This window comes from Neofelis nebulosa, chromosome 4, assembly GCF_028018385.1.
Source record: "Neofelis nebulosa isolate mNeoNeb1 chromosome 4, mNeoNeb1.pri, whole genome shotgun sequence".
Lineage (NCBI taxonomy): Eukaryota > Metazoa > Chordata > Mammalia > Carnivora > Felidae > Neofelis > Neofelis nebulosa.
In genome coordinates, this window is record NC_080785.1 from 126328907 (window position 1) to 126354021 (window position 25115).

The 25115-nt window shown below is 37.2% G+C and overlaps 1 protein-coding gene across 1 annotated transcript in view; it reads right to left on the minus strand.

Moving 5' to 3' along the window:
- CNTN6 (contactin 6) overlaps positions 1 to 25115 on the minus strand; it is a 292083-nt gene that overhangs the window by 8949 nt on the left and 258019 nt on the right. The window contains 8 exon segments of the mRNA XM_058726191.1: positions 3263 to 3449; positions 4789 to 4904; positions 5018 to 5252; positions 12721 to 12791; positions 16628 to 16777; positions 16891 to 17049; positions 17703 to 17820; positions 18173 to 18348. Coding sequence (XP_058582174.1) covers positions 3263 to 3449; positions 4789 to 4904; positions 5018 to 5252; positions 12721 to 12791; positions 16628 to 16777; positions 16891 to 17049; positions 17703 to 17820; positions 18173 to 18348 — 1212 coding nt within the window.

A 25115-nucleotide genomic window follows, 5' to 3' on the forward strand; every position in this document is an offset into this window, starting at 1 on the left:
GTGGGTGAAGTACAATCCTTAAGAGGGAAGGACAGAGGTAGGAGGGCAGAGTCAGAGGAAATACAATGACAGAAGCAGAGGGTGAGAGTCACAGGGAGATTTAAAGATAAGGAGCTGCTGGGCTTCAACATAGAGGAAAGGGTCACGGCTAAGGAGTGCAGGTGGTCTCTAGAAGCCAGGAAACACAAAGAAACACATGTTCTTCTAGAGACTCCAAAAGGAGCAGAGCTGACACCAACACCTTGATTTCCAACCAATGAAAATCATTTCTGGCTTCTGACCTCTAGAAAGGTATGAAAATAAATTTGTATTTCTTTGTACCACTAAGTTGTGGAAATCTGAACAGTAACAATAGGAATCGGGAAAAAATTTCTATTCTATTTTCATGATGACAATGATATAGAATGTTACAGAATAAAATTAGAGGTTTACTTGGTATTCAAATATAACTCAAATATAATGAGTTAGAGACCTGTAGAACTTCTTATTCTCAAGTCCTTTTGGCTGGGACACTGAAGGATACAGACTGGTGAAAGCCAAAATTAAGAAATATTTGAACAAAATTGCCCTAAAGAAATTAGGAGTTATAAGCGTTTTCATTTGTTTGATTTAATCAGGAAAGAATATGAATGCTTAAAAATAATAAACTGCATTTTAAATTTCATGAATCTCCTCTCAATTTTCTCTCAGCAGATACATTCTAACATTACATCTTGGTGAAATCCTTCCTTGTTAGTCAAACTGTTTTCAAAGGATATGTCCCATACTCTTTGACAACGATGAGCACGTGTGAACACTCAGAGAAGCCACCTATGATCATCTTGGCATTTAATCCAAATTTCAGTTAAGGCCACTTGAAGTATCAAGTACTTGAAGAGGTCAACTGAACAAACATGGGGTCACCATGTCAAAGACGAGTTTTATGCTTAAACACATAGAGTAAGTTAGCACAAACTAATGCATGGTTGATTTAAGTTGTACAGATGATCAAACTAGCAAATTCAGGTTGCAGAAAAGGAAGTTATTTTGAAAGCTTCTTAAAGTAGTTTATTGTTCGGGTCCCAGTCCACCCTAAACTGGTCAATATGAGTACAGATAATATGAGCTGACTTAAGCATTGCCTCAATTACTGCACTATCGTGTCTGTCCATCAATCACGATACAAATCTGTGAGGTTTTTTAAATACTATCTTTACACATTTCAAATCACCCTTGATAGTGCCTGAGATAGGAACTGAATTACACAAAGGGGTTTCTGTGAGTTTGGCATCTCTGAATACCTGGACAATCTTAAAACCACTGGAAATTTCCATCCAGATTTGAAGATTAGCTGAAAAAGGTTAGACTCCAGAAGGACTCCAGAAGCAAATCATTCATACCCATATATGGCAATGGCTTCATTGATTTGGTCAGCATGGGATAAAACAGGAAGAGAAAGAGAATTACATTTCTAGTTAATCAGTTCTTGAGGACTGCTCATGACCCAGTCTCTTTCAAACTGGGTAGATTGGAAGAGAGCTGGTTTAAGAATTATTGGCCCCACTCTCCCCTTGAAATGGACTGATCCTCAGAGGCTGTTTGCTATCTGTCTGTTTCTCCCTAGCAGTTTCACAGCACCTTGTATTTTTCAAGGTGCTCCTATAATCAGCACTTCATTTATGCCTCACCAATGATTTGGGAAAGGAGTGAAGGTAGAGAGAATTTCCACTTAGCAGATAAGAAAATTAAAGCAACAAAATGGAATGCCTTGTCCTGTTTCAGGTCATGAATCAGTGATGTATCCAGAATTAGAACCCAGGTCTTTGGCTACTTGCCTGGTGATGTGGACATAAATGCATCATGTATTCTATAGTCAAAGGTTTAATAACTGAGATGATGTCTAAGTTCTTTTTGGATAGGACAAATATATGTTTACGGGAAAAAAAAACTTTATATCACTTGATTTTCAAACTGACTTCAACCACCTGTTCTTTTTCAATACACAGAAAAGAATACTGCATTTAACAGCAAGCTATCCTTTTCCTATGTATCCATAACTTAGTCTTCAAAATTCAACAACTATATTTGAACTATATAAGGTTTTAACTGTTTCTCAAAATTCAGCAACTATGTTTGAATCCTCTTTTTTATTGGGATTCAGAGACCAAAGAATGTGTTTTTAAAAGCCCGTGAACACAAATAATTTATGTTCATGTGCAACAGGTAAGGAATATACAAGAATTATACAGTCATAAAAAGGACATATGGCAGCTGCTCCTAAATCATATTTGATCACTGTGCCTCATAATATAGAATACTTGTGTAATACCAGGCTCACTCATAGAACATAATGCAACAACGATCAACTACTCATCCTTTATTCAGTAGGCCTTGCCTATGTGAAAGACAGCTGGCTGACTATTAAGGGAGTTAAAAAGAAGCAGAAGAGTTCATTCTTAAATCTGAGGGACTTCTAAGTATACTGCAGTGATAAGTTATTCTAGAAAGAAAGAGCTAGACATCTGGCAGTGCTAGGGCCACATCAGAGTACAGTCTAATTCTCAAATGACAAACAAGACAAAATAGAAACAAATGAAAAACAATTTACCAAGCATGTACTAATGTATGTACTAGATATATTCTTTTTGTCTTTCACTCTTGAAGAAAGCCTTGTGAGGAAATAGGTACTATTATTCTCACATTTTCCAGGTGAGGATATTGGGACTCTGCAAGATTAAATAACCACTCAATAATCCAAGAATGAGAGGTCAGTTTTTGTTTGTTTTTTGTTTGTTTTTTAATGTTTATTCATTTTTTGAGAGAGAGAGACAGAGCGTAGGAGGGGGAGGGACATAAAGAGAGGGAGACACAGAATCTGAAGCAGGCTCCAGGCTCTGAGCTATCTCCAACCGGTGAGCCATGAGATCATGATCTGAGCCAAAGTTGCATGCTGAACTGCCTGAGACCCGAGGCACCCCAAGAGGTCAGGTTTTGAACTGAGGTTGGGAGAGGGCATCAGAGCCTATGCTTTTAAACATTACACTCTCCTATCTTCCATCTATATACTCAGAATATTTTCTCTTTTGGAATTCCAAAAAATCAAAACGGTTTCCTTTGATTGTTACCAGAAAATTTCAACAATTATCTTTATTTAAGGGACAAACTAACCAAACAAAGCAATAAGTAAAATGAGAAGATGGGAGGAATGAAATAGAGAATGAGCAAAGGAACATGTTTCTATTTATAGATGAATCTTGGTCCCTGCAGTGGGATGCATACTTACGAGACTTTTTGGTGGTAACGTTGACTGGGGGGCTTGAGGGCCCTGCCCCTGCAGTGTTGTAAGCTCTCACGGAAGCAAAGTAGATGGTATTAGCTTTCAGCCCTGTGATGTTTTTGGTTGTGACATTCCCACTGACTCTAATTTTCCCAATCATGGATTCTTTGGAGTCATCTGTCCAGTATAATACCTGATCATTAAAAACAAAGAACAAACAATTCATTGTTTGCCAGCAAGTATCAACCATGGTAGGTTATGGGAAGGGAGGAGCATAGGAGCACAAATAGAAGAATATTTTCTAATTACAATGGTTATACAACAACAATAAAATAATCAAAGTCTAAGATTTATAGGGAGGAAATTAAAAAATAAAAATTCACAATGGAAATCAGAGAATCTAGAGTTTTTTTAGGTTGCCAAAATAAAATATTGCATGAGCTATCTAAAGGTTATCGACTGTAACAAAGGGTATATATAATCACTTGGACCAAAGCAAGATTCATACCATCAACAAAGGACTTCAGTTACATTTGGTTCTTGATATTTCCTCCAGAGTTCTTTGAGTGACAGGTTAATTAATAATTCAACTTATATCAGGCTCTTCCTATACATTAGTACTGATTTATGCACATTGAAAAAGACAAAAGAGAATAAAGCTTGGTGCCTGCCTTTGAGTCCCTTATAATCTAGTTGAGAGGCTAGTATACATAGGCAAACAAAATGCAGAGGATACATTCCAAGTAAGTGATATTGGGAAAAAATGCTCTGGGAATTTGAAGAATTCCAAAATCAGGGAGTGATCAGAGAAGAGTTAGAGGAAGAAACTAGAAATGAGCTTTCATAAATAAATAGGATTCAGATAAGAGGTAAGGCATTCCTGGATTAGAGTCTGCTTGGACTAGAAACCGCATTAAAAACAAAAGCAAAACAAAAACAGTGTAAGGAGCAACTAAAGAGGTATAGAATTATACTTTTATTGTAACTCCAAAATAAAATAAATGTGTTATCCATTTGGGGAATCACTGAATTTGCAAGCTAAAGAATAAAAAGTAATTAAGAAGTCTCATTGTTTAACTTTGTGAGAATTAAGTCCCATAAATATGATTTACCTCATTCTATACAGACTATAAAGGACAGATTAATGAAAATCTAGGATTTTTTTTCTTATCATTTAACTGCCTTTTCCAAGATGACTACATCTATTCAAGTCCTGCTCCAATTCAAAGACAGCTTTCTCAATAAAATTCTTTTATGATTCAAGATCATTGAGGATTAGATATTTATTATTCCCCAAGAAACAAATATGATGGTGATTTGAATGTATAAATGAGATAATCATCTGGTCACTTTACAAATGGCTACCATTTGTTAATTTGCTTGCTTAAGATCACCTAGAAAGATCTCTTCTGCTCACTCCACAGCTATAGACATACAACCTAAGAACTAGGTTAGTAGCATAGGGCTACTGAACAAGAATTGTATGGTTAGCTGGCATATTCATAAGTGGAAGTGAAATTAATATGGATTACCTCATAGCCCAGCACTCTTCCAGTGTTTCTATTCCAGGCAATAGCATTCCATGAAACCTCCATTTCCGAAGCAGAAAAACTCTGGACAGAAGTTCCTCTTGGAGCCAGCTGAGGTTCTATCATTCAAAAAAAAGACACAATCATCTTCAGTAGAATGGTTCATGGAAAATGAATGCAACATATGCATACATTCCCAAGTATGACCATTCCAGGGCTGACCACAACTTACCATCTTCCCCGGAGTAGACAATGGACACGGTACTCAGAGATCCTTCTCCTTCATTATTATATACACCCACTTTGACTTCAAAGGGAGAGAGGGGGGTGATACTTTCATTTCTGTAAACAAATCTTGATGATTCTACAGATGGTACTCTTTCCTTGGTCCAGGTTGTTGAGCCAACTGGCCGCAACATGATGATGTATCCAAATTCCTCTCCATTCTGTAGTTCTTCTGGAATTGACTTGGGCAGAAGTGATCAATCACTGAGTATTTACAAAAATATTTTATGGAGCTACTATAATTTATATTGATTAATTGGCATTTCTTTTGTGTAGACAAACATGGATATTAACCTTGTTTAATGAAACATTGAAAAAATAATAATACTTTTATTTGGAACGCCAATTAGGAAAGTGATCCCAATTAAAGATATTCAGATAAATAAATGAAAAATTTAATGGAAATGTAAAACAGGTTTTACATGTTTATATCTCTTTCCATGATTATTTGTTAAGTTGAAATAATGTTATAAAAATAGTTCAGAAGATTGTAAGATTGTATAAGTTAAAACATAATTTGGATATGAATTTTTAAACTCGGCACAAAATTAACTTATTAACTATTTCAATGCTAGCTATATTTTCCTTTCATAAAATTTTCAACAAATTCTTATAAGATACATGCAATTATTATATAATAATATTTGCTTTAAAACTTATAGAGCATCACTCAAACACAAAAGCATAAAAGACCTTCCAGTATTTTTAAAACATACTTCTTCATTAGTAGTAACATCAGGGTGTACTCTTCCTGACATTTTTAAAAACAAAACAAAACAAAACAAAACAAAAAAATTTGCTTATTCTCACAGAGACCAAATCCTGTAAGACTCACTTAAAACATAAACTTATTAAAATTACAAAACAAAAATAGATATTAGTTCCCCAGAACTCTACAGATATTACACTATAAATAATCACGTAAAATAAACACACAAAAATGAATTTATGCTTGAATTTAGACATATATCCCATCTGTTTACAAGAAGTTTGTATTTTAAAATCTATGAAAATGTAGGGTTTTTTTTAAAAGAAAAATGTCTTCCTTGTCTTTTCTTTTTGAAATATTTTGATACGTTATTAAAGGCATACCTGATAGGACATTAATGCTCCAGTGCCGCATACCTACAAGTCTTTTTAGGAGGTTTTCCTTGCCCATACATATCCATTCATTGTATCAAATTATCCCAAGACCTGGACCACATCTAATTACACAGCAATGGGCAACAGAATCAATGGTGCCATTTTAATCACTGTGAGGTCCCGGGTGCCAAATCTTTGTGTTCCGTAGTGACTGATGGACCCCATCAATTCCTCTCCCCTACAGATTTTGATTATGAAACATAGGTGGGGCCAATACCTGATAAACTTAGAGTAGGCAATAAATAGAAAATATACAATGAATATAGTAGGAATAATGAAGCAATAGAAGTTAGGAGGCAATGGCAGCTATAAATCACATAGAGAAGAGACAGAATGTAGCAGTTAGCAAAATAGGAAGTTGTAAGTAAAGGAAATGGGAAGAAGTGAGCACAAGCCATGAGGGACCATTGGAGCTGGATCACCAGAGTAGCCGGCAGCAGACTAGAGCTACTGTGCTCTGAACAGTGATGAACGACGTTCCACTTCTTCATTTGACCTGCCTGCTTGGTTAGTGAGACTTTTTTCCATCTTCATTACCTCCCATGTAGCTTTAAAAGAAATCCCCATTAACTGAGACGACCTGAGCTGTGCTCTGTTTCTTGCCATGTGGAACAGTCTAACAAATACAGAAAGTGAAAAGAGGAAGAAAAATACAGGTCCAAACACCTGGGGAAGGAAATGTTTCCTTGCATTAGCACTTTTCACAGGGAGATCAGAATTAAAACAGTTAATTTTTTGTGGAATGGAAGAGATTTATGAGACCTTAAGCTACTTGCCAAAGGATTTGATTTGTTTCTGATGCTACTCTGGTCTCAGATTTAATCAGGATGTTTAGCTCATCTGAGAAAGTTAGTGATTTTAGTTTTTGTTAGTCAAGACAATTTGTGTTTCTCATGATGTTCCCTCAAGAAAGATCTGAGTCTAACATACATAGTTTAGAAGGATGCCGTGGGGGGCGGTGGGGAGGAGATACAAGATACTTGTTAAGGGTCTTCATTTCATTCTTCCCATATGGGCAGGGGAAAAAGAGCTATTTAAGACGGTCAGGACAAAGCTTCCTTCTTTAAGGAAAGCAAGTGGTCAGTAGAATAAAGAAATTCAGAAATTCTTCTGGTAGTAAAATCTATTAATGTTGGTAAAGGCTAAGAACAGAATATGTATTTACAACATTTTTTTTTAAATGTGTTTATTTATTTTTGACAGAGAGAGGGAGACAGAGTGCAAGTGGGGCAGGGGCAGAAAGAGAGAGAGATACAGAATCCAAAGCATGCTTTGGGCTTTGAGCTGTCAGCACAAAGCCTGACGTGGGGCTCAAACTCACAAACTGCGGGATCATGACCTGGGCCAAAGTTGGAAGCTTAACCAACTGAGTCACCCAGGTGCCCCTGGAACGGAATGTTTCGTATAGACCAAGGACAGCAAACTGGCCTAAGAGCCAAATCTGGTCTGCAGTCTGGTTTTGAAATAAACACAGTCACAACTGTTCATTTATATATGATATGTGGATGCTTTTGATGATGATGGCAGGGTTGGAAAGCTGTGAGAGACAATGTATAGCCCACAAGGCAGAATTATTTTCCTGAGCAGCCCTTTACAAAAAAATGTATATATATAATATATGTTTATCAACTCCCAGTATAGGTGTTTATCTCGTACTTCACAGTACTTTATCCCATATTCCTAATTTTATAGTCCTATTTCATATGACATATTTACCACAAGTATCTCAAACTTGAGAGTATCTTAGAGAATAAATTATGATAATATGTGAATAAAGATAGCCCTAAAAAAGGAACTGGCATTTACTACACTCCAAGTTATATATCGTATGTAGGTTGCTGGAAACAAAACAAACCACAACAAATAAATAAACACAAAATACACATTACTTTGGCACTGGAGAAAACACAAGAAGGATGTTTATTACAGGCAAATTATACCATGGTGTACCTACATGAGCAGCAGTCTGGAATGACCAGTAAAGCTGTCACTTATAAACCACAATGGTGGATTCTGACTGAATTTAGAATGGTCGCTGGATGTGCATTAGTTTTGAAAGTCCGTCAGGTACTATTACTTCTACCATAGCAATGACTTTGGCCTGGCATGGTCTCTCCACTCCCAATTTCTTTTTTAAAACATACTTGAGATAAGATAGGGTGGTAGCTTTCCTGACCTTCCATGCTGGATTAAGATTGTCCTGTCCTGTTGGTCTCTGAGCATTCAGACCTTTTTAAAATTTATATTTGTAACCCCACTGCTTGGAACAGAGTTCCAACATTCATTTGTGTTCATTGAATTGAAACAGTTGCTAAATGCCTTCTTGTGGCTTTAACTAATGTATGTGTTGCCTTCTAAAAATATATAACCTATTCCTGAAGGAAGTTTGGGCATCAGAAGAATTTGGCTCAGGAACTGAATATACATGATGCCAAATGTGAATGATAAATGGGAAACTACATTCATTAATGCAGTTTCTGCAAGTATCTGCATATCTGATACCACAAGAAAAAACACAGAGGAAATTATTTTGATTTATTATCTTTTTTTTTAAATAGAGGCCAGCAAATGTTTTTTTTTTTTTTTTTTAAAGAGGCCAGATAGTAACGATTTTCAGCAATGGGAGACATATGGTCTCTTGCAACAGCATGAAAGCAACAATACATTACACCTGAGAGCACAGATACGGTGTAGGGGAATCTGTATAAAAACAGGGAGCAGGCCATAGGTGATGGTTTTGGGAAACACTTTAAAGAACAAGGACATTATAAATCATGGAAAGATTTTTTTTTTCTTCTTGTAACTGACTATTTAAGAATAGTATTCATAGGGGGTGCCTGGGTGTTTCAGTAGGTTAAACATCCAACTCTTGGTTTCAGATTGTGTCATAATCTCATAATTTGTGAGTCTGAGCCCCACATCAGGTTCCGTGCTGATAGTACAGAGACTGCTTGGGATTCTCTCCCTCTCCCTCTTTCTCTGCCTCTCCCCTGCTTGCTCGCTCTCTCTCAAAATAAACAAATAAACAAAAAAATAATTGGACAAAAAAAGGATTTCCCATTCATCTCAAATATTGAATGTGCAAAAACATTATCAACCTTTAGTAATTTCTCACCTTAGAGGAGAAAAAGTAATGCGCGAAGTCAGGCCAAACTCCTTGTACACTATGGTGAAATGTTTATTTGACCTTCAAAGAACACTGAACCCCAAATAACCTACTTAGCATCGCCCAAAAGCAAATGTCTTATAGGCTCACTTGGGAGCCAATGTCTTTGTGGGAAATGTGTTCAGAGGACAAAAATAATTTGATTAAGTTACTGCTTAAGGCACACACACAGGGACTCGTGCCTATCCTGAACCATGACATCATGTGCAGATAAGTGGAATTAAAATTTAACAAAAGAGCACGGAGCAAGAGCTCTGTGTTCAAATGCTGAGCTGCCCAATACCCATATCACATTTATTTTTTTTCTTAATGTTAATTAATTAATTTATTTTGAGAGGGAGAGAGGGAGAGCAGAAGAAGGGCAGAGAAAGAGAGGGACACAGAGAATCCCAAGCAGCCTCTGTGCCATCAGTGCAGAGCCTGATGCAGGGCTCAAGCCCACGAACTGTGAGATCATGAGTTGAGCTGAAATCAAGAGTCGGACACTTAACCGACTGAGCCACCCAAGTGCCCCTACCCATACCACATTTCTAAGCCTCTGTGTTCTTATCTGAAAGTGGCATTACCCACCTCCTAGCATCACTGTGAGGACTGAATGACAGGAATACCCAGTGTAGCACAGAAGCCCTGTACATGCCCTACAAGGGTTGTCCCCTCTCCCTCAGGCCTCTGAGAGTATCTTCTCTGTCAGGACACATCCACCCATCCAATAGGTACTTGGACAGGCCATACCACATTCCAGGCACTGTGCTGGGTTCACAATAGGTACATGAAACTACATGTTCCAAAGAAGGGATGACTTTCAGAGTAGCTACACCTGGCTTCTGGCTCTGTCATGTACAACTTAGAGAAAACAACATCTCTGTGCACCAGTTTCCTCACAGACAGAAAGGGTTTGCTACCACTACTCCTCTTTCTCTATATTTAATGGAATTCTGTAAGGAATAAAATGGACCATGTAGATATAAAAGGTCTTTTGCTACTGCAAGATCATTTACAGATGCAATGAATTACACTTACAGAAACAGGGTTCTACACCTCGGCATTATTGGCATTTTGGGCCAGACATTCCGTGTGGTGGGGGCTGTCCTGTGCATTGCGCCCTGGCCTCCGCTCAAAAGCAAGCCTCCCCCAACTTCTTTGTAACAACCAAACGTGTCTTCAGACATTGTAAAATGCCTCCTGAGAGAATAACATTGTAAAATGTCCCCTCTTGTGCATGTCAGCCGTGATGGTTTTTAATTAAAACATCCATGGCCATCATGCTCTTAAGTGTAATGTTAAAAAGTCCAAGTAAGTGGATGCTTTGGCAGTATGAAAGTTGTTATCAAAATGCCAAAAACATGTACACAGGTAATAAAAAATGGCAGGGCTCTTTTATCAGTTACACCTGAGACTCAAAGCTGACAACAAAGTTATGACACGATATGCATTCCAAGGAGAGACATCAAGCCATTGATAGGCAAAATTTAGCCCATCCTCTATGACAAAGGTATATCAAAGGAGTGTCTGTTTCTTTAGGGATAGATTAGTAGGAAAATATCTCCTCTGACACAGTTGTAGAAAAAGCTGTGCATTCCTACCCCTCTACCAAGGGAAAGTAAAGGGGCCACTTCCTTTTTTAAAAATTTTTTTAATGTTTATTATTTTTGAGAGGGAGGGAGACAAAGCACAAGCAGGGAAGGGGCAGAGAGAGAGGAAGACACAGAATCAGAAGCAGGCTCCAGGCTCTGAGCTGTCAGCACAGACCCCGACGCAGGGCTCAAACTCACAGAACGTGAGATCATGACCTGAGCTGAAGTCAGCCGGTTAAGAGACTGAGCCACCCAGGCACCCCTAAAGAGGCCACTTCTTATCATTTGCCTAACCATCTGAAGAGGCCTCACAAAGAACCAGCCGGTATGTGCTCTCTGGAATTTGGGACACATGGGTTCTTTTAACTAAGAAATGCCTGAGAAACTTGTAAAGGGGAGAGAGATCTGGACAGCACATGGTAGCAGAGTGAAAAGAGAGGTTAAGCAGGCATGTACTATACTCCTAATGAACACAGAGCAGAGGTGTTTGCTCAGGGTAAATGTGCATCTCATGCAAGGGACCTGTGCATGAGCAGTTTTGAAAGGGACTCTATCCACAAAGACCATCTAGAAGAGAAAGATAATCTACTCTAGAAGAGGCTAGTATGAACCATGCCAGACCCCAGGAATTGAGGAGACTTTTCAGCAGTCAATTGGCTTTGCACCACGGAATTATAACTAGGAGTCCCCAGTGGGGGATCTTCTGGATGTCCCACTCCCCCAACCAAAAAACAAAAGCAAACAAAAAAACAAGTACACTATAAAATAACAGCATCTGATGGGTACAGGAGGGGGAAGTCGGGGTGGGGGGTGGTGAAACAGGTGATGGGGATTGAAGAACACACTTCTCATGATGGGCACTAAATAACGTGCTCTATATTAATGTCACTACATTGTACACCTGTAACCAATATCCCATTGTATGTTAACTACACTGGAATTAAAATTAAAAACTTAATAAAAAAATAACAGCATCTGATCATTTGCCACTTTTGGAATACACCAAAATCAAATTACAAGTGTAACAGTAGTCAGGATCTTTTCAGTACTTTTCCTCTTCTCCCAGCCCAAACCCACTATAACTCTGGAGAAGCAAGAGGTAACAGTGAATGAGGAAGGAGAAATTCAACAGCAGAATGGGGAATAGGTAAAGATCTGACTCTACATTGCCTTTCACACCGTAGAAGCCCTAGGCTGAGGCACACCCAAGCTACCAGAAACAAGAAACGTTACGTTGGAGGAAAGTCTAAAGTTTATGGTAATAAACCAGGCTGAAATTTATAACAGGTATAAAAATGAGCCCATATGTTAATTCATAAGGATAATAATCACAAAAGCTACACCATTTGCTCAAGCGTTTATCTAGATGCAGGGAAGGCCTTAAAGAATAGTGATAGGAAAAGAACTTTCTACTTGCACGCTGCAGAGTCTAACTCGTGCACAATAGTCCCAGAGACAATAAATACAATAATGTCTAGTCCCTCAAGTAATAATTAAAATGCTACTGACAAACCTGAAATAGACATTGAAGTTGTTTTTCTTATATGTGGGAGAGAATTGTGTTGAGTTCGTTATCCTTTCTCACTTGAGTAGAAATAAGAAGAGTTTCCAATACCTCCTCTAAGTAATTCATCATGGGGAGTCTTTTATACCATGTATTTTTATATATTCTCCGTAGTGATCAAATAAATCTTTTTGTTTTTCAGTATTCTTCCTGGCCAGCTAAATCTTTTTCTTTCAAAATAACTCAGTTGGACAGAAAATTACCTCCCACGTAATGACGAGTTCCGAACGACTTCCTCCTCCTCCGTTGATGTTTGTTGGCGCCACAACAGGCACTGAAAGCAACCAAAAGAAATGTGGGATGGCGATTATTAAAGTACATCTACATCAGGGGGCATTTTGTTTTTAGATTTCACCTTTCAACATCTCATGCTGCACATTGTGACACAGTCTTGCATTTTTAATGAACATAAATTATGTTTACACATATCCAACTTTCTAAGAGAGAAGACACAGTTGTGTTTGATACATGAGCACCCTGGCTCCAAAATTAATTAAAAATCGAGTAACATCGTGTATTTGACATTATTATGCATCATCTACTAATTGGCAAAATGATGTTCCATTCAGATGGTAACAGTGACACTGCTGATTTAGGGCCTAATTATACAGTTGTGCTGTAAACAAGTTACTGAGGCAGTATATTAATTAATTCTTTTTTTAATAAACAAACTAAAATGATTTTTCTTTTTTTTTTTTTAGTCATCAAGATAGTTTAACATTTAAAAATACATTCTTAAAAATATGTAAGTAAGTCTTGTAATTATAACTCTGTGTTTAAATCTCACATCTCTCAGTACAGAACAGGAAGGTTTCTTCCCCCTAACCTTTCACTTGCCAGCTAAGGATGCGGCCTCCTGTCAGGGATGTGACTGAGGGGATATTCTCCGTTTAACTCTAGGACTCTAAGGCTCTGTGGTAGAACATTCCAGATGACGATCATTTTTGTGAATTAGAAAACAATTATGCCCTTCAAGTATACCCTTGTGAGGACTAGTATAATGAATAATAAGTAGTCTGAGGAAAATTACAAAATTGATGACAGTGGTATGTGTGGGCCTTGCATATCATCAGAATGGGGTTTTACTTTACACATGTGGAAATGTTAAAATATAATCCTTTCATGGAATAATGGCAGATGTATCCTAACGCTGTGATAATGGATAGCTCTGCAGGATATATATAAGTTTAAAGCTTATTTATTCACTTTAAGAGAGCGACGAAGAGAGAGGGCAGGCTAAGCACTATCAGTGCAGAGCCCTACGGAGCAATGAACCCACAAACTGAGATCATGACCTAAGCTAAAATCAAGAGTCACTCAGCGGACTGAGCCACCCAGGTGCTCCTGCAGGATATATTTTCTAAATGTTGAAACATATGCAATTATCTGTCTTTGACCATTTGGATTAAAATCCAGAGGTGAGAGGGTGGGAGTGCCTGGGCACGTTTGCTGACTGGTAGGCAGGAATTAAAATATGCAATGTTTAATTGCCCATTTCAAAAATTTTTTCCCACTGTGGAAACCATTCAGACAAATCTAGACTACTTATTTTATTTACTGCCATTTGATACAGATGTTGAACTTCAGAAACAACATAGTGATATGATAGTCTAACTGTTCTTTTTAATAATAGCACCTGTCAGGCATGACCCATTTTCATATTCAAATATACCCTAACCTTGCCTGCTTTAACCTTCACATGTATTTAAAAGATTGTCTTGTACCTAGACCCTACTTTCGAAGTCTTCCATGGCCTTTGGCCAAAAACAAGGTAAATCAGAGTGGGTTCTATAGTTGCAAGTTTTCTGTACTTGACAACACATGGTAACACTTTTTCAGAACCATTAAATAGTGTAGATACATAAGGAAATTATTTTAGAGTAAACTTTAATTTGCTTTTTACCAAGTTTCTAATATTCTGGCTAATAAAGTTCCTTTTTTATTCTATTTTCAAATGAACCATATTAAACCTAAAACCATACTGGGAAGAAGGGTCTTTAAGGAGCTACAACAGAAAAGAAAAGAAAAGAAAAGAAAAGAAAAGAAAAGAAAAGAAAAGAAAAGAAAAGAAAGGAAAGGAAAGGAAAGGAAAGGAAAGGAAAGGAAAGGAAAGGAAAGGAAAGGAAAAAGAACACACTTCATTCAGTATGATTCAGAACCTCAGGGTAATTATTATGAACACCGAGTCTCATTATGCTACTGAAAGAAGAGTGTCAATGGTTAATAGAAAGTAATGTACAATCCTTACTGTAAAACTTTAGTATTAGAGTCAAGCCTGCCAAAGCTACCATGATAGAAATAAGCTGTAAACAAATGACCTAAAACTCAAGCTAATATCAAGTCATAGGCGACCCCTGGAGATTCTTTTCCAATCAGTCTATGGTAAGGCCTGGGAATTTCTATATATACATATCTCCTTATGCCAATCTCTTGCTCATCTAGATTAAGACCCATGGTTATGGAGAACGCTGATGCCCAAGTCTCAAGGTCTGAGTTCAAATCCTGCCTCTGTCTGAAACAGTCAGCCATGATTCTGATCTTTCTTTTCCTCCTCTGTAAAATGAATGATTCTTCTCTCATTTCTAAACTGCTAGGATGATTTAACTTAAGATATTACTGTCAAATATGTTGTTTTCAGTTCCAATTCTAAAATAAAAATACTTATATTATCTTTAACTTGGAAAAGCCTCACTGATATCGGACAGTTGAGCACACTTAATTGAATTAGTTTGTGCTTGTTAAGCTGAGCCAGTGACAACAGAGCGATCCCTCACTTATGTCGCTGAGTAAGAAAGTGAATTTGTCAGCGGTACGCAGCAAGAAGATCAAATGTGACCCTGGATGTAAAGTTAGGAGTGGAACAAAACAGATCCATTGAAAAAAGCTTAAGAAGGGGTGATTTCTGAGCCAGGTTCCACCTGTATTTTGCTGTTCAGCGAACCAGCTGATGCTCAATTAGTGCTTCTGTTAAATGAGCTCAGGATTTACCTCATTTGCATGGGAAATAATTTATACTATTGCTCAATGAAGCTGCAACTAGGTCAGAGTTGAGAAATAGATGGAAATGTGTGGCTGATTGCACCAACAGAGTCTCAATTAATTCTTGGCTACAACATTTAATGAAACAAGCACTAACTCATTTGCATCTACAAATGTACAGATTCCCTGCTGGAGTTTGGCTAGAAAATAGATGAGATGAGAGGACAGTTTCTGAAAAACTCTTATTTTTGATATGCCTGCTTAGCTAGAATCATCTCTCATTGAACTTACATTTAGGAGAAAATATTCCTTGCTTTGTGTACCTAAAAATGTGAAAATGAAAGCTGCTGGTTTCCTGCCACTGATTCAGGGCCCCAAATCGTACAAGACCCATAAAAATGCTTCTTACTTTTTCTTTGTAAGATCGATACCATAAAGAACAACTGTATTCCCCTTGTATTCAAATATTTCTGCATTAATCAGTGTAGATTACTTGTCATAAAAGACATAGTTTTACTCATATTTTATACAAAAATAAGTAGTTTATAGAAAACTCTGGATTTCAAAAGACAGCATTTTGTATATGAAAAATGCACCACACAGGTTTTTTTTTTTTAATTCTAAAATTCTAGGTGCAACATTAAAATCCACATACTGGTTGCAGCCCTAGTCTGTGTTAGTTTCATATACTAGGAGAAAAAGGATGTCATTAAGATGATAACTACAATAGTTTATGTAGAGAATTATAATCCTATATTCTACCATTTACCTATTAAATGGTACTTATTAAATATAATTATAATCTTATATTTACTCATGTGAATATAATATATGTCCTATTTCTGACACAGTTGTGATCATAATTTTCTATTTCACCTAAAGACGCAACATGAATAGTAAAGATGGATGTTTTCCCTCTCTTATCCAGATTTTGCAACATCAGAATTATACATCTGTCAAAAATCTTCCCTGATCTTCCCTGAGTGGCTTCCCTGGGCCACCGGGTGGCTCAGTCACTTAAGCATCCAACCTGGGCTCAGTTCATGATCTTATGGTTTGTAAGCTTGAGCCTCACGTCAGGCTCTCTGCTATTAGCACAGAGAGCGTGTTTAGAAGACATTAATTTCTTACCTGACGCTTTGGTTCTTAACAATTCTGATGCTTTACTTGGTTCTCCAATCCCAATGCTGTTCCCAGCAACAACACGAAATTCATATTCCACCCAAGGACTCAAACCAACCACTGTTGCATTGTACGTCTTACCACTGAGAATTTCTGGAACTGAAAGGAGGGGGGGATTCAGGCAGGAAAACCAGCACTACTTAACATCAACCAATTGAACAAACAGATATACCTGTTTTAGAAAATTACCCCAAAACCCTGGTGTCACTTACCAGTCGAAACAGCCTGCCAACCCACAGAAAATGGTGTCCGAGCCTGAACAGTAAATATTTGAATGGGACTATTATTATCTGAGCCTGGTCTCCAGCTTAGTTGAGAAGTAGTACTGGAAATGTGTTCCACTCTTACATCCTCAGGGGGACCTGGTGGACCTTGAAAAATACGTTGGATGATAACTATATTGAAAATTATTAAATTCATTGATTTGGGACGGGGCAGTTTATTTTTCTCTCTTACGCTTAGAAAATAAAATATTGAACACAAGGTATTTTTAACAAATTATGTGAGATAAAGCCCTATTAATTCAGTTTACATGGTGACATACTAATTTAGAAATGCTTCCTTTGAAGATTAGAAAATTTCAATCATGAGATGGGTGAATATCACCCATTAGGGAGCTACTCTGAAAAATTGAGAACTCTCAAAAATTGGGAACATCTTTCTTCTATTCCTTTTTCAAAAGGTACCTTGAGTAAATGAGACTTATATAGAGAACTACAGGAATATATCACTTTGACTCTCTTCTGATAAGAATGCTTTATGATAGATAGAAGGCATGGCTACGTTTTACGGACTGACACTGCTTGCTGAGGCTGATCGTTCGTTATAAATACACAAAACCTACTCCATTCAATATCCATATCCACACTACATATGCCATGGAGTCCTGAGGTTTAGAAAATAAAAAATCTGTATTTTTATCTCACTTCTTTATCATGATATGGTTACTCAGAGATCTGCCATTCACTTATTAACATTTTTTGCTGTGAATAAAGTGCTCATTTGTTTCCACCATTATGCTTACCTCTAACAATGATATCAGCCACAGCAGATAAACTTTCCAGAGTTGTTTTCACTGTGCATAGATATTTTCCTGAATGATTTAACTGAATATTCCTTATCATCAAATCCCCAACAGATTCCTGCAGATAGAAAGCGAAAAGGGGATAAAACATAATCATACCCAGCAGGGCCCATTTTTTTTTTTTTTTTACGGCTGGATAAATATTAAATATGGGACAGCTTTGAAATTAAGAGATATACTAGTATCATTGTCGTTACTCCTATATGATCCCTTTTCCTATCCCCTTAATTATCTAGAACACAAGCGTTACTATGAAAGTCATAAAACAAAATAAAACAAAAACAGATGCAGCTTCATAAACAGGGGTTATCCATGCAAATAAATATGGGGAGAATAATTATGGAAGATGTTGATTCACGTGAAAAGACTTGATTTATTTTATTAAGTACTTAAAAATTTGGGCAACTTACTCCTCCAATCCTTTCAAAATGAGCCACTCCTTTTTTTAAGTCTATGACATCTCCATTGAAAGACCATATAAATATAACTTCAATGGAGGGGTCATGGGACACCTGGCATGGTAGGACTATACTCTCTCCAACTGTAACATCCATTTTGGAAGGTGGAATGGTAATAACAGTCCTCTCTGTTGAGAAAAAATATTATTATTATGAAAAGCTTATAAAATGTGAGCATATGGCAATAAAATGCATATTTTGAATGATCATGCAATTGTTTGAAATTGTATAAATACAACTTAGAACTCTACCATATTCAGTAGGAATAACTGTATTCCCCTTGTATTCAAATATTTCTGCATTAATCAGTGTAGCTTATTACTTGTCATACAAGTAAGACATGGTTTTACTCATATTTTATACAAAAATAAGTAGTTTATAGAAAACTCTGGACTTCAAAAGACAGGATTTTGTATATGAAAAATGTACCACACAGGTTTTTTTTTTTTAATTCTAAAATTCTAGGTGCAACATTAAAATCCACATACTGGTTGCAGCCCTAGTCTGTGTTAGTTTCATATACTAGGAGAAAAAGGATGTCATTAAGATGATAACTACAATAGTTTATGTAGAGAATTATAATCCTATATTCTACCATTTACCTATTAAATGGTACTTATTAAATATAATCATAATCTTATATTTACTCGTGTGAATATATGTCCTATTTCTGACACAGTTGTGATCATAATTTTCTATTTCACCTAAAGACGCAACATGAATAGTAAAGATGGATGTTTTCCCTCTCTTATCCAGATTTTGCAACATCAGAATTATACATCTGTCAAAAATCTTCCCTGATCTTCCCTGAGTGGCTTCCCTGGGCCACCAGGGTGGCTCAGTCACTTAAGCATCCAACCTGGGCTCAGTTCATGATCTTATGGTTTGTAAGTTTGAGCCTCACGTCAGGCTCTCTGCTATTAGCGCAGAGCCCTCTTTGGATCCTCTGTCTACCTCTCTGTCTGCCCCTCTCCCACTCTCTCTCTCTCAAAAATAAATAAACATTAAAAAAAAAAAAACTTCCCTCCAGAAACATCAGTCACAATGTCAACCATTGTTCTACAAGTCCTAGTGTTCCAGTGACCAACATTTCAAAGCTCATTTCCAAAAATACTCTAGTTGAACTTGAGAGTCCTGATTTCCCTGATTAAAAGACACGCATAGTGGGGCGCCTGGGTGGCTCAAGTCAGCTGAGCATCTGACTCTGGCTCAGGTCATGATCTCACAGCTCGTGAGAACGGGCCCCATGTCAGGCTCTGTGCTGACAGCTCGGAGCCTGGATACTGCTTCAGATTCTGTGCCTCCATCTCTCTCTGCCCCAACCCACTCACATTCTGTCTCTGTGTCTCTCAAAAATAAATAAACATTAAACAAAATTTTAAAGAGACTCATAGTAATAGATCACATCTGACTACATTTTTTTTATAACAAAATAAATACTTCTGATTTTAGATGGCTAAAGATTGACTGAATAGGAAATTCAGTAACCATAAAGAAGGTCTGGACATACACTTGGACTCAGATATGCACTATCTGACCAAAATAAAATATTTTTTAAAGAATTTACATTTAAGAATTAGGGGTTTGGGAAAATTCTACTGAAAAAAAATACTGTACATAAGGAAGTTTCAAAACTGTGAAATGGGAGACTGGCAGATCTGTTTCTCTAAAGATCATTTGTAAGATAAAGTTTAACCCTAAAGGAGATGGACTGAACACTTTACTTTCCTTCTGTCTTCTTCATGCTACTCCAGAATCCAAACTGTACTGAGCCTGAATTTCTGTGTTCAAATGGATTCGTGTGCCTCTGTGTTCTATCAACAGAATGCTAAGTCTTACTCTAATATTTAAAAATTGCAACTGTTACCTTGGTAAAAGTTCAGGAGCAAAAAATAGAAATTAATAATCTTGGGTTTTAAGGTATGTATTGATAAGAGAGCCATGGAAAAATAAAAACACATACTGTATTTCTGAATATAACACAGAAAATCTAACTCAATCTACCTCAGATGTATCTTTATGTTTACATAATTTAAAAATGTTCTCTCCTTTATTATATTAGATGCATACACTTTTCATTCTAATTATTTTTGGAGAAAAGTTTGAAGAATGATTCTGTGAACTCAATCCATTCCTAATTTCAAGCCTTCTTCACTGCTCTCCCCCAAAGTAAGGATAAATGATAACCAGGTTTCAAGAACACTTTTTGGAACTAGAAAATATTTTCCTGATGTAATTTCTTGGAAAAAGAATGTATCACTAATGTCTTATTTACATTTATGGGAGGATGAGTTGGCTAATTGGATGCGTTGGTAGAGCAAAACTGCTCTGATTTAAAGTTTTAGATCATGCAATTAAAGTAATTTTCAAACATTAAAAATGACAGCAACTCCTTCCATTTATGGCACCACAAAGTAGCAAAGTGAGACAAATCATTCCCTGTATACATAGCTCATCGGTAGGACACTAAAAATGACTAAAACTTCCTGAATAAGAAATATTTGTATTATTATAATTTATAATGTTTAGATATCATCACTAGTTATTTCACTTAACTGGTATTTACTGAGCACCTACCAAATTCTAGCAATCTGCTAAGTATCGGAAATACAAAGGAATATGGAGGAAAAAAACCAGCAACAAATCCTGAGGGGTCAGTTTATTGAGAAAGAGTTGTTTTAGCTGAGGGTAAAAGGCAAATAGGAGTTTTGGTAAAGACAGCAGGTAGGGAGAAGGTGCCCATACCAGCAAGATGCAAGAGCATTTACAAAGAATCTGTGCAAAGAAGAAACATAGTACATGCAGGGCAGTCATTGCTGGAAATCCCAGTATGAGAGAGTAATACAGGAGTAAAATTGGAAAATAGGAACCTGGGTCATAGTCATAGTCATAGCGAAGACATAAGCCTGAAATATCTTTAGGATCTGCTACATAATTTGTGGGTCACAGTGTGAAATGAAAATGTGGGGTGACTTGGGTGGCTCAGTCAGTTAAGCATCCGACTCTGGCTCAGGTCATGATCTCAAGGTTTGGGAGACTGAACCCCAAAATATGCTCTGCACTGACAGCCCAGAGGCTGCTTGGGATTCTCTCCCTCTCTGTGTCCCTCCTCACTCTTGTCTCTCACAAAATAAATAAACTTAAAAAAATGTACTGAATATAAAGCAACTTTCTTTAGGAATGTTGTATAACTTATAAAATGTAATAGGGTAATAGTGATGCATTAGAGCAACATAAACTTACAAATTGCAAAAAATATATATATATTTTTTTTGTTGTCAGTTTTATATAATACATTAAATAATGCCTTATTAAAGTTATATCTGGCTTGATCTAAGCTTTCTCTCACCTTTCCCCAAATTTGCTTCTTAAATTATTAGAATGTGTTTTACGCAATTTCATTTTCACTTGAAGTAACTGGTATCGGTTGCTCATGATGAATGCAAAATTACAAATATTTTTCGATATTTGATTTTGCAAAACATCTTTCTACTGATATAACTGTTACAGAACTGTAAACAGTAGTTTACAGGATGTGACAACATTGGGATAGATATATTTTGAAATATAAATTTTAGAACATCTAGAGCTGATGATTCTCATGGGACAACAATATTTCTTAGAAGATTTAACTCTTCATCCAAATGCATTTCGTGTAATTCTGAATTAAATTTTAGGTGTAAATGTAAACAGTGCAACTTTAATGCTCTTCTGACATACCCTGTAACTTCTGAAGGCTGTACAAGACACTGAAAGTGTCTTCATGACTTGTGTATACTCCAAAATGCCTGTTTACGCATTCTCTTGCCTTATCTTCAGTTCCAGAGAAACACTCATTAATAATTAGGTCACCTGGAGCTTCCTATAAAAAGTGTTCTTTACCATTGAGTGGAAAAGTCTTTACATTTAATTTCTGTTTTTAAGCCTCTGGATATTAGCTTTCCAATGTTGGACAAATGTTCAAAAACAAGGTATGCTAAACTCTTTGAAGAATGTGAATAACTCTGTGATATGCCTTACTGCAATGCTCAGGTGCAGGCAATTATTTTGTTAGTCTTTGCTAACAAAGTTACTGCCTGAACACTGACAGTTCCGTCCTGGTGCTCAGGTTGATGAGTCACTATTTGTGCAAATGTCACAAAGATTACATGGACTCTGGGCCAGCGGGCCTCTCAACATTACTTCCTGGCACTGACTGCTTTGAGCTCCTTGCTCCTGTGAGGCCCTTTGCAGTCGGCCACTGAAACTTCTGGGGCTGCTGTGACCATCACCTCCATCAACCTGATGGACCCACTTTCAGGGCCTCAGAACTCCTGACTGCCACGAGGCAGGGGGGTCTACACCGTACCGACTCTTAGGCGTGGACACTGTCTGCTTGGTCCATAGGGCTGAGCCTGTTTGCAAATGGGCTGCTGCTGCTGAACCTCACGTGGGCGCACCTGCCGCCACCCAGTATAGTTCCTCTGCTTGCGCGCATGCTCCGCTGTCCCGGTAGACTTCACTGACAAAGTAGGACTTCAGAGACAAGATGACTAAGCATCTCAGGACAGTGACATCAGGGCGATAAACAAAACGGGGCCTTTCTCAGCACAGGGTCCTTATGCGGAGGAGCCGCACACCAATGAAGCTAGTCCTGGGTGACACGCTTAGAAATGTACTCTTTTTGCGGAAAGAAAATGGGAAGCGTTGAAAATATGAAGCAGAGACATACCATTATCTGTAGGGTGGAAAAATAGATTATATTTAAAAAGAAATAGCTTCTATGTAAATAGGCTTTTTTATCCAAAAGAAGAGCATAGATGATTACCCGAGCGTCATTCCCCTACACATAGTCTCCTTGTGGGTGAGGGGGTGCTTGGACAAGAAGTCTTTTACCTACTGTGTCTTCTCCCCACACCACATGCAGATCTGCCCTAATCCTGTGTAGGTGGCTCTGAGCCACCAGGCTGCTCATTGCTACCCTACAGAGCTCTCTCCTACAACCATGCGCAGCTCCGGGCTCACAATTCCAAGTGAATACCCCACAGGGACAAAATCACACTCGCAGAGAAGGGGAGAGTGGTTCTTGTGCAGCAGAAATATATAGAATCTTTGATGCCATTTTAGGAAAAAAACAAGGACTATTCTTTAGTTCCTTAACCAGTCGAGACTGCTCCTTTGCAAACACTTGCACTCTTAAAAAATTCTAATATCAGAGACTTTTATTTTTATTTTTTTCCAAACCATTCAAATCACTCTCAGGGAGTGGAGGGAGGTATATACACACATTTACTCTTCTCCTTTCCTGGGAGTCCTTAAATACCAATAGAGTAGGTACAATAACATGAAGTTCACGGTTAAGACTGAAGTACTTCTTGTATTTATGGATAAGTGAGACCATTATGGCCTGAATTATAACAAATTAAAAAGGAAAGAAGTCACCTATGCTATACTCTCCCACCTGTGAAACTTTGAAATTCTTTAAGCCTCTTTCTCTTGGAACAAAAGATAGTTGCTCCTTTTCATTCTGAATCATCTTCTACTTCTTGTAGCAAATTCCTTAAGTATTTGCAGAAATTCTAGAAGTTTAAACTTTGTAGCATGCATAACAACTCCTCAGAGAACATGCTCAAAATGTGAAATCCTCAACTCCTACCAGAAATACTGATTCAGTAGGTCTGTGAAGGGAACCAAGAATATGGACTTTTAACAGGCCACTTTTTCAGTTGATTTTGCTGTAGTTAGTCCAGGGACCACATTTTGAGAAATACTGCTTCAGGTTTTGAAATTTGAACCTGAAATTTCTATTTAAGGAAAATCCAAGTTATGTAAATATATTGTCAGAAAGTCTCTAATGCTTTAGATCCAGGAAAAGGTCGTATCTAGTAAAATGGAATTGGTTAGTAATGCTTCAAAAAATAAATACATAAAAATGGACTTTTGAGGTTATTTAAGTGTAATTAATTCTCTATACCATATCTGCCTTTACAGTGCCACAGTACATTTTAGCATATTAAAAGCTCTGAGAATTTTGGATTAAAGAAACTTCTTAAAGCACATTTAATTCTCAGTTTCCTACGCTTACTAGATAGGGACCAGTTTTAATCCATGTAACACCTCTTAATACATCTTGGGATATAAAGATTCTGAAAAACAATGTTTGGAAGTATGATTGTCATGGGTGAAGAGAATTAACACACACACACCATACACACGGATACGTGCTTATCTGTGTGTATTTACTTAGCATATACATATATATAGAAATGCATATTTATGAGACAATCATGTAAATTTGAACTGTAAATAATTCAGAATCATTGCTAATTTTGTAATACAATAAAACTGGTTTATTATTGTATTAAAAAGAAGATTCCCTTTTCTTTTAAAGATACATTATGAAATATTTACACATGAAATTACGATGTTTATGATTTGCCTCTAGATATCTGAGGTGGATGCTGAGCAAATAGTAGGTGGGGGTATAGATGAAACAAAGATAGATATGAGTTGATGATTAACAACCCTGACTGATGGGTGAATAAGAGTTCCTTATACTATTTTTTCTACTTTTCTGTGTGTAATACTCATTTGTAATAAAAGAAAAACAGAAAGAAATGATGAAATTAGTGAATAATTTATGTACAAAATAAGGGGGCATCTTTCCCATTCAGCTTGTAAAGTGATGAAATGATGAGGACCCACTACTTTTTTTTAAAGTTTATTTTGAGAGAGAGAGAGACAGACAGACAGAGAGAGAGAGGTGTGTGTGTGAATGCGAGTACATGGGTGTGCTTGTACATACATGCCAACAGGGGAGGGGCAGAGAGAGAGGGAGAGAGAGTGTCCCAAGAGGCTTCTTGCTGTCAGTCCAGAGCCCGATGTGGGGCTGGATCTCAGGAACCATGAGATCATG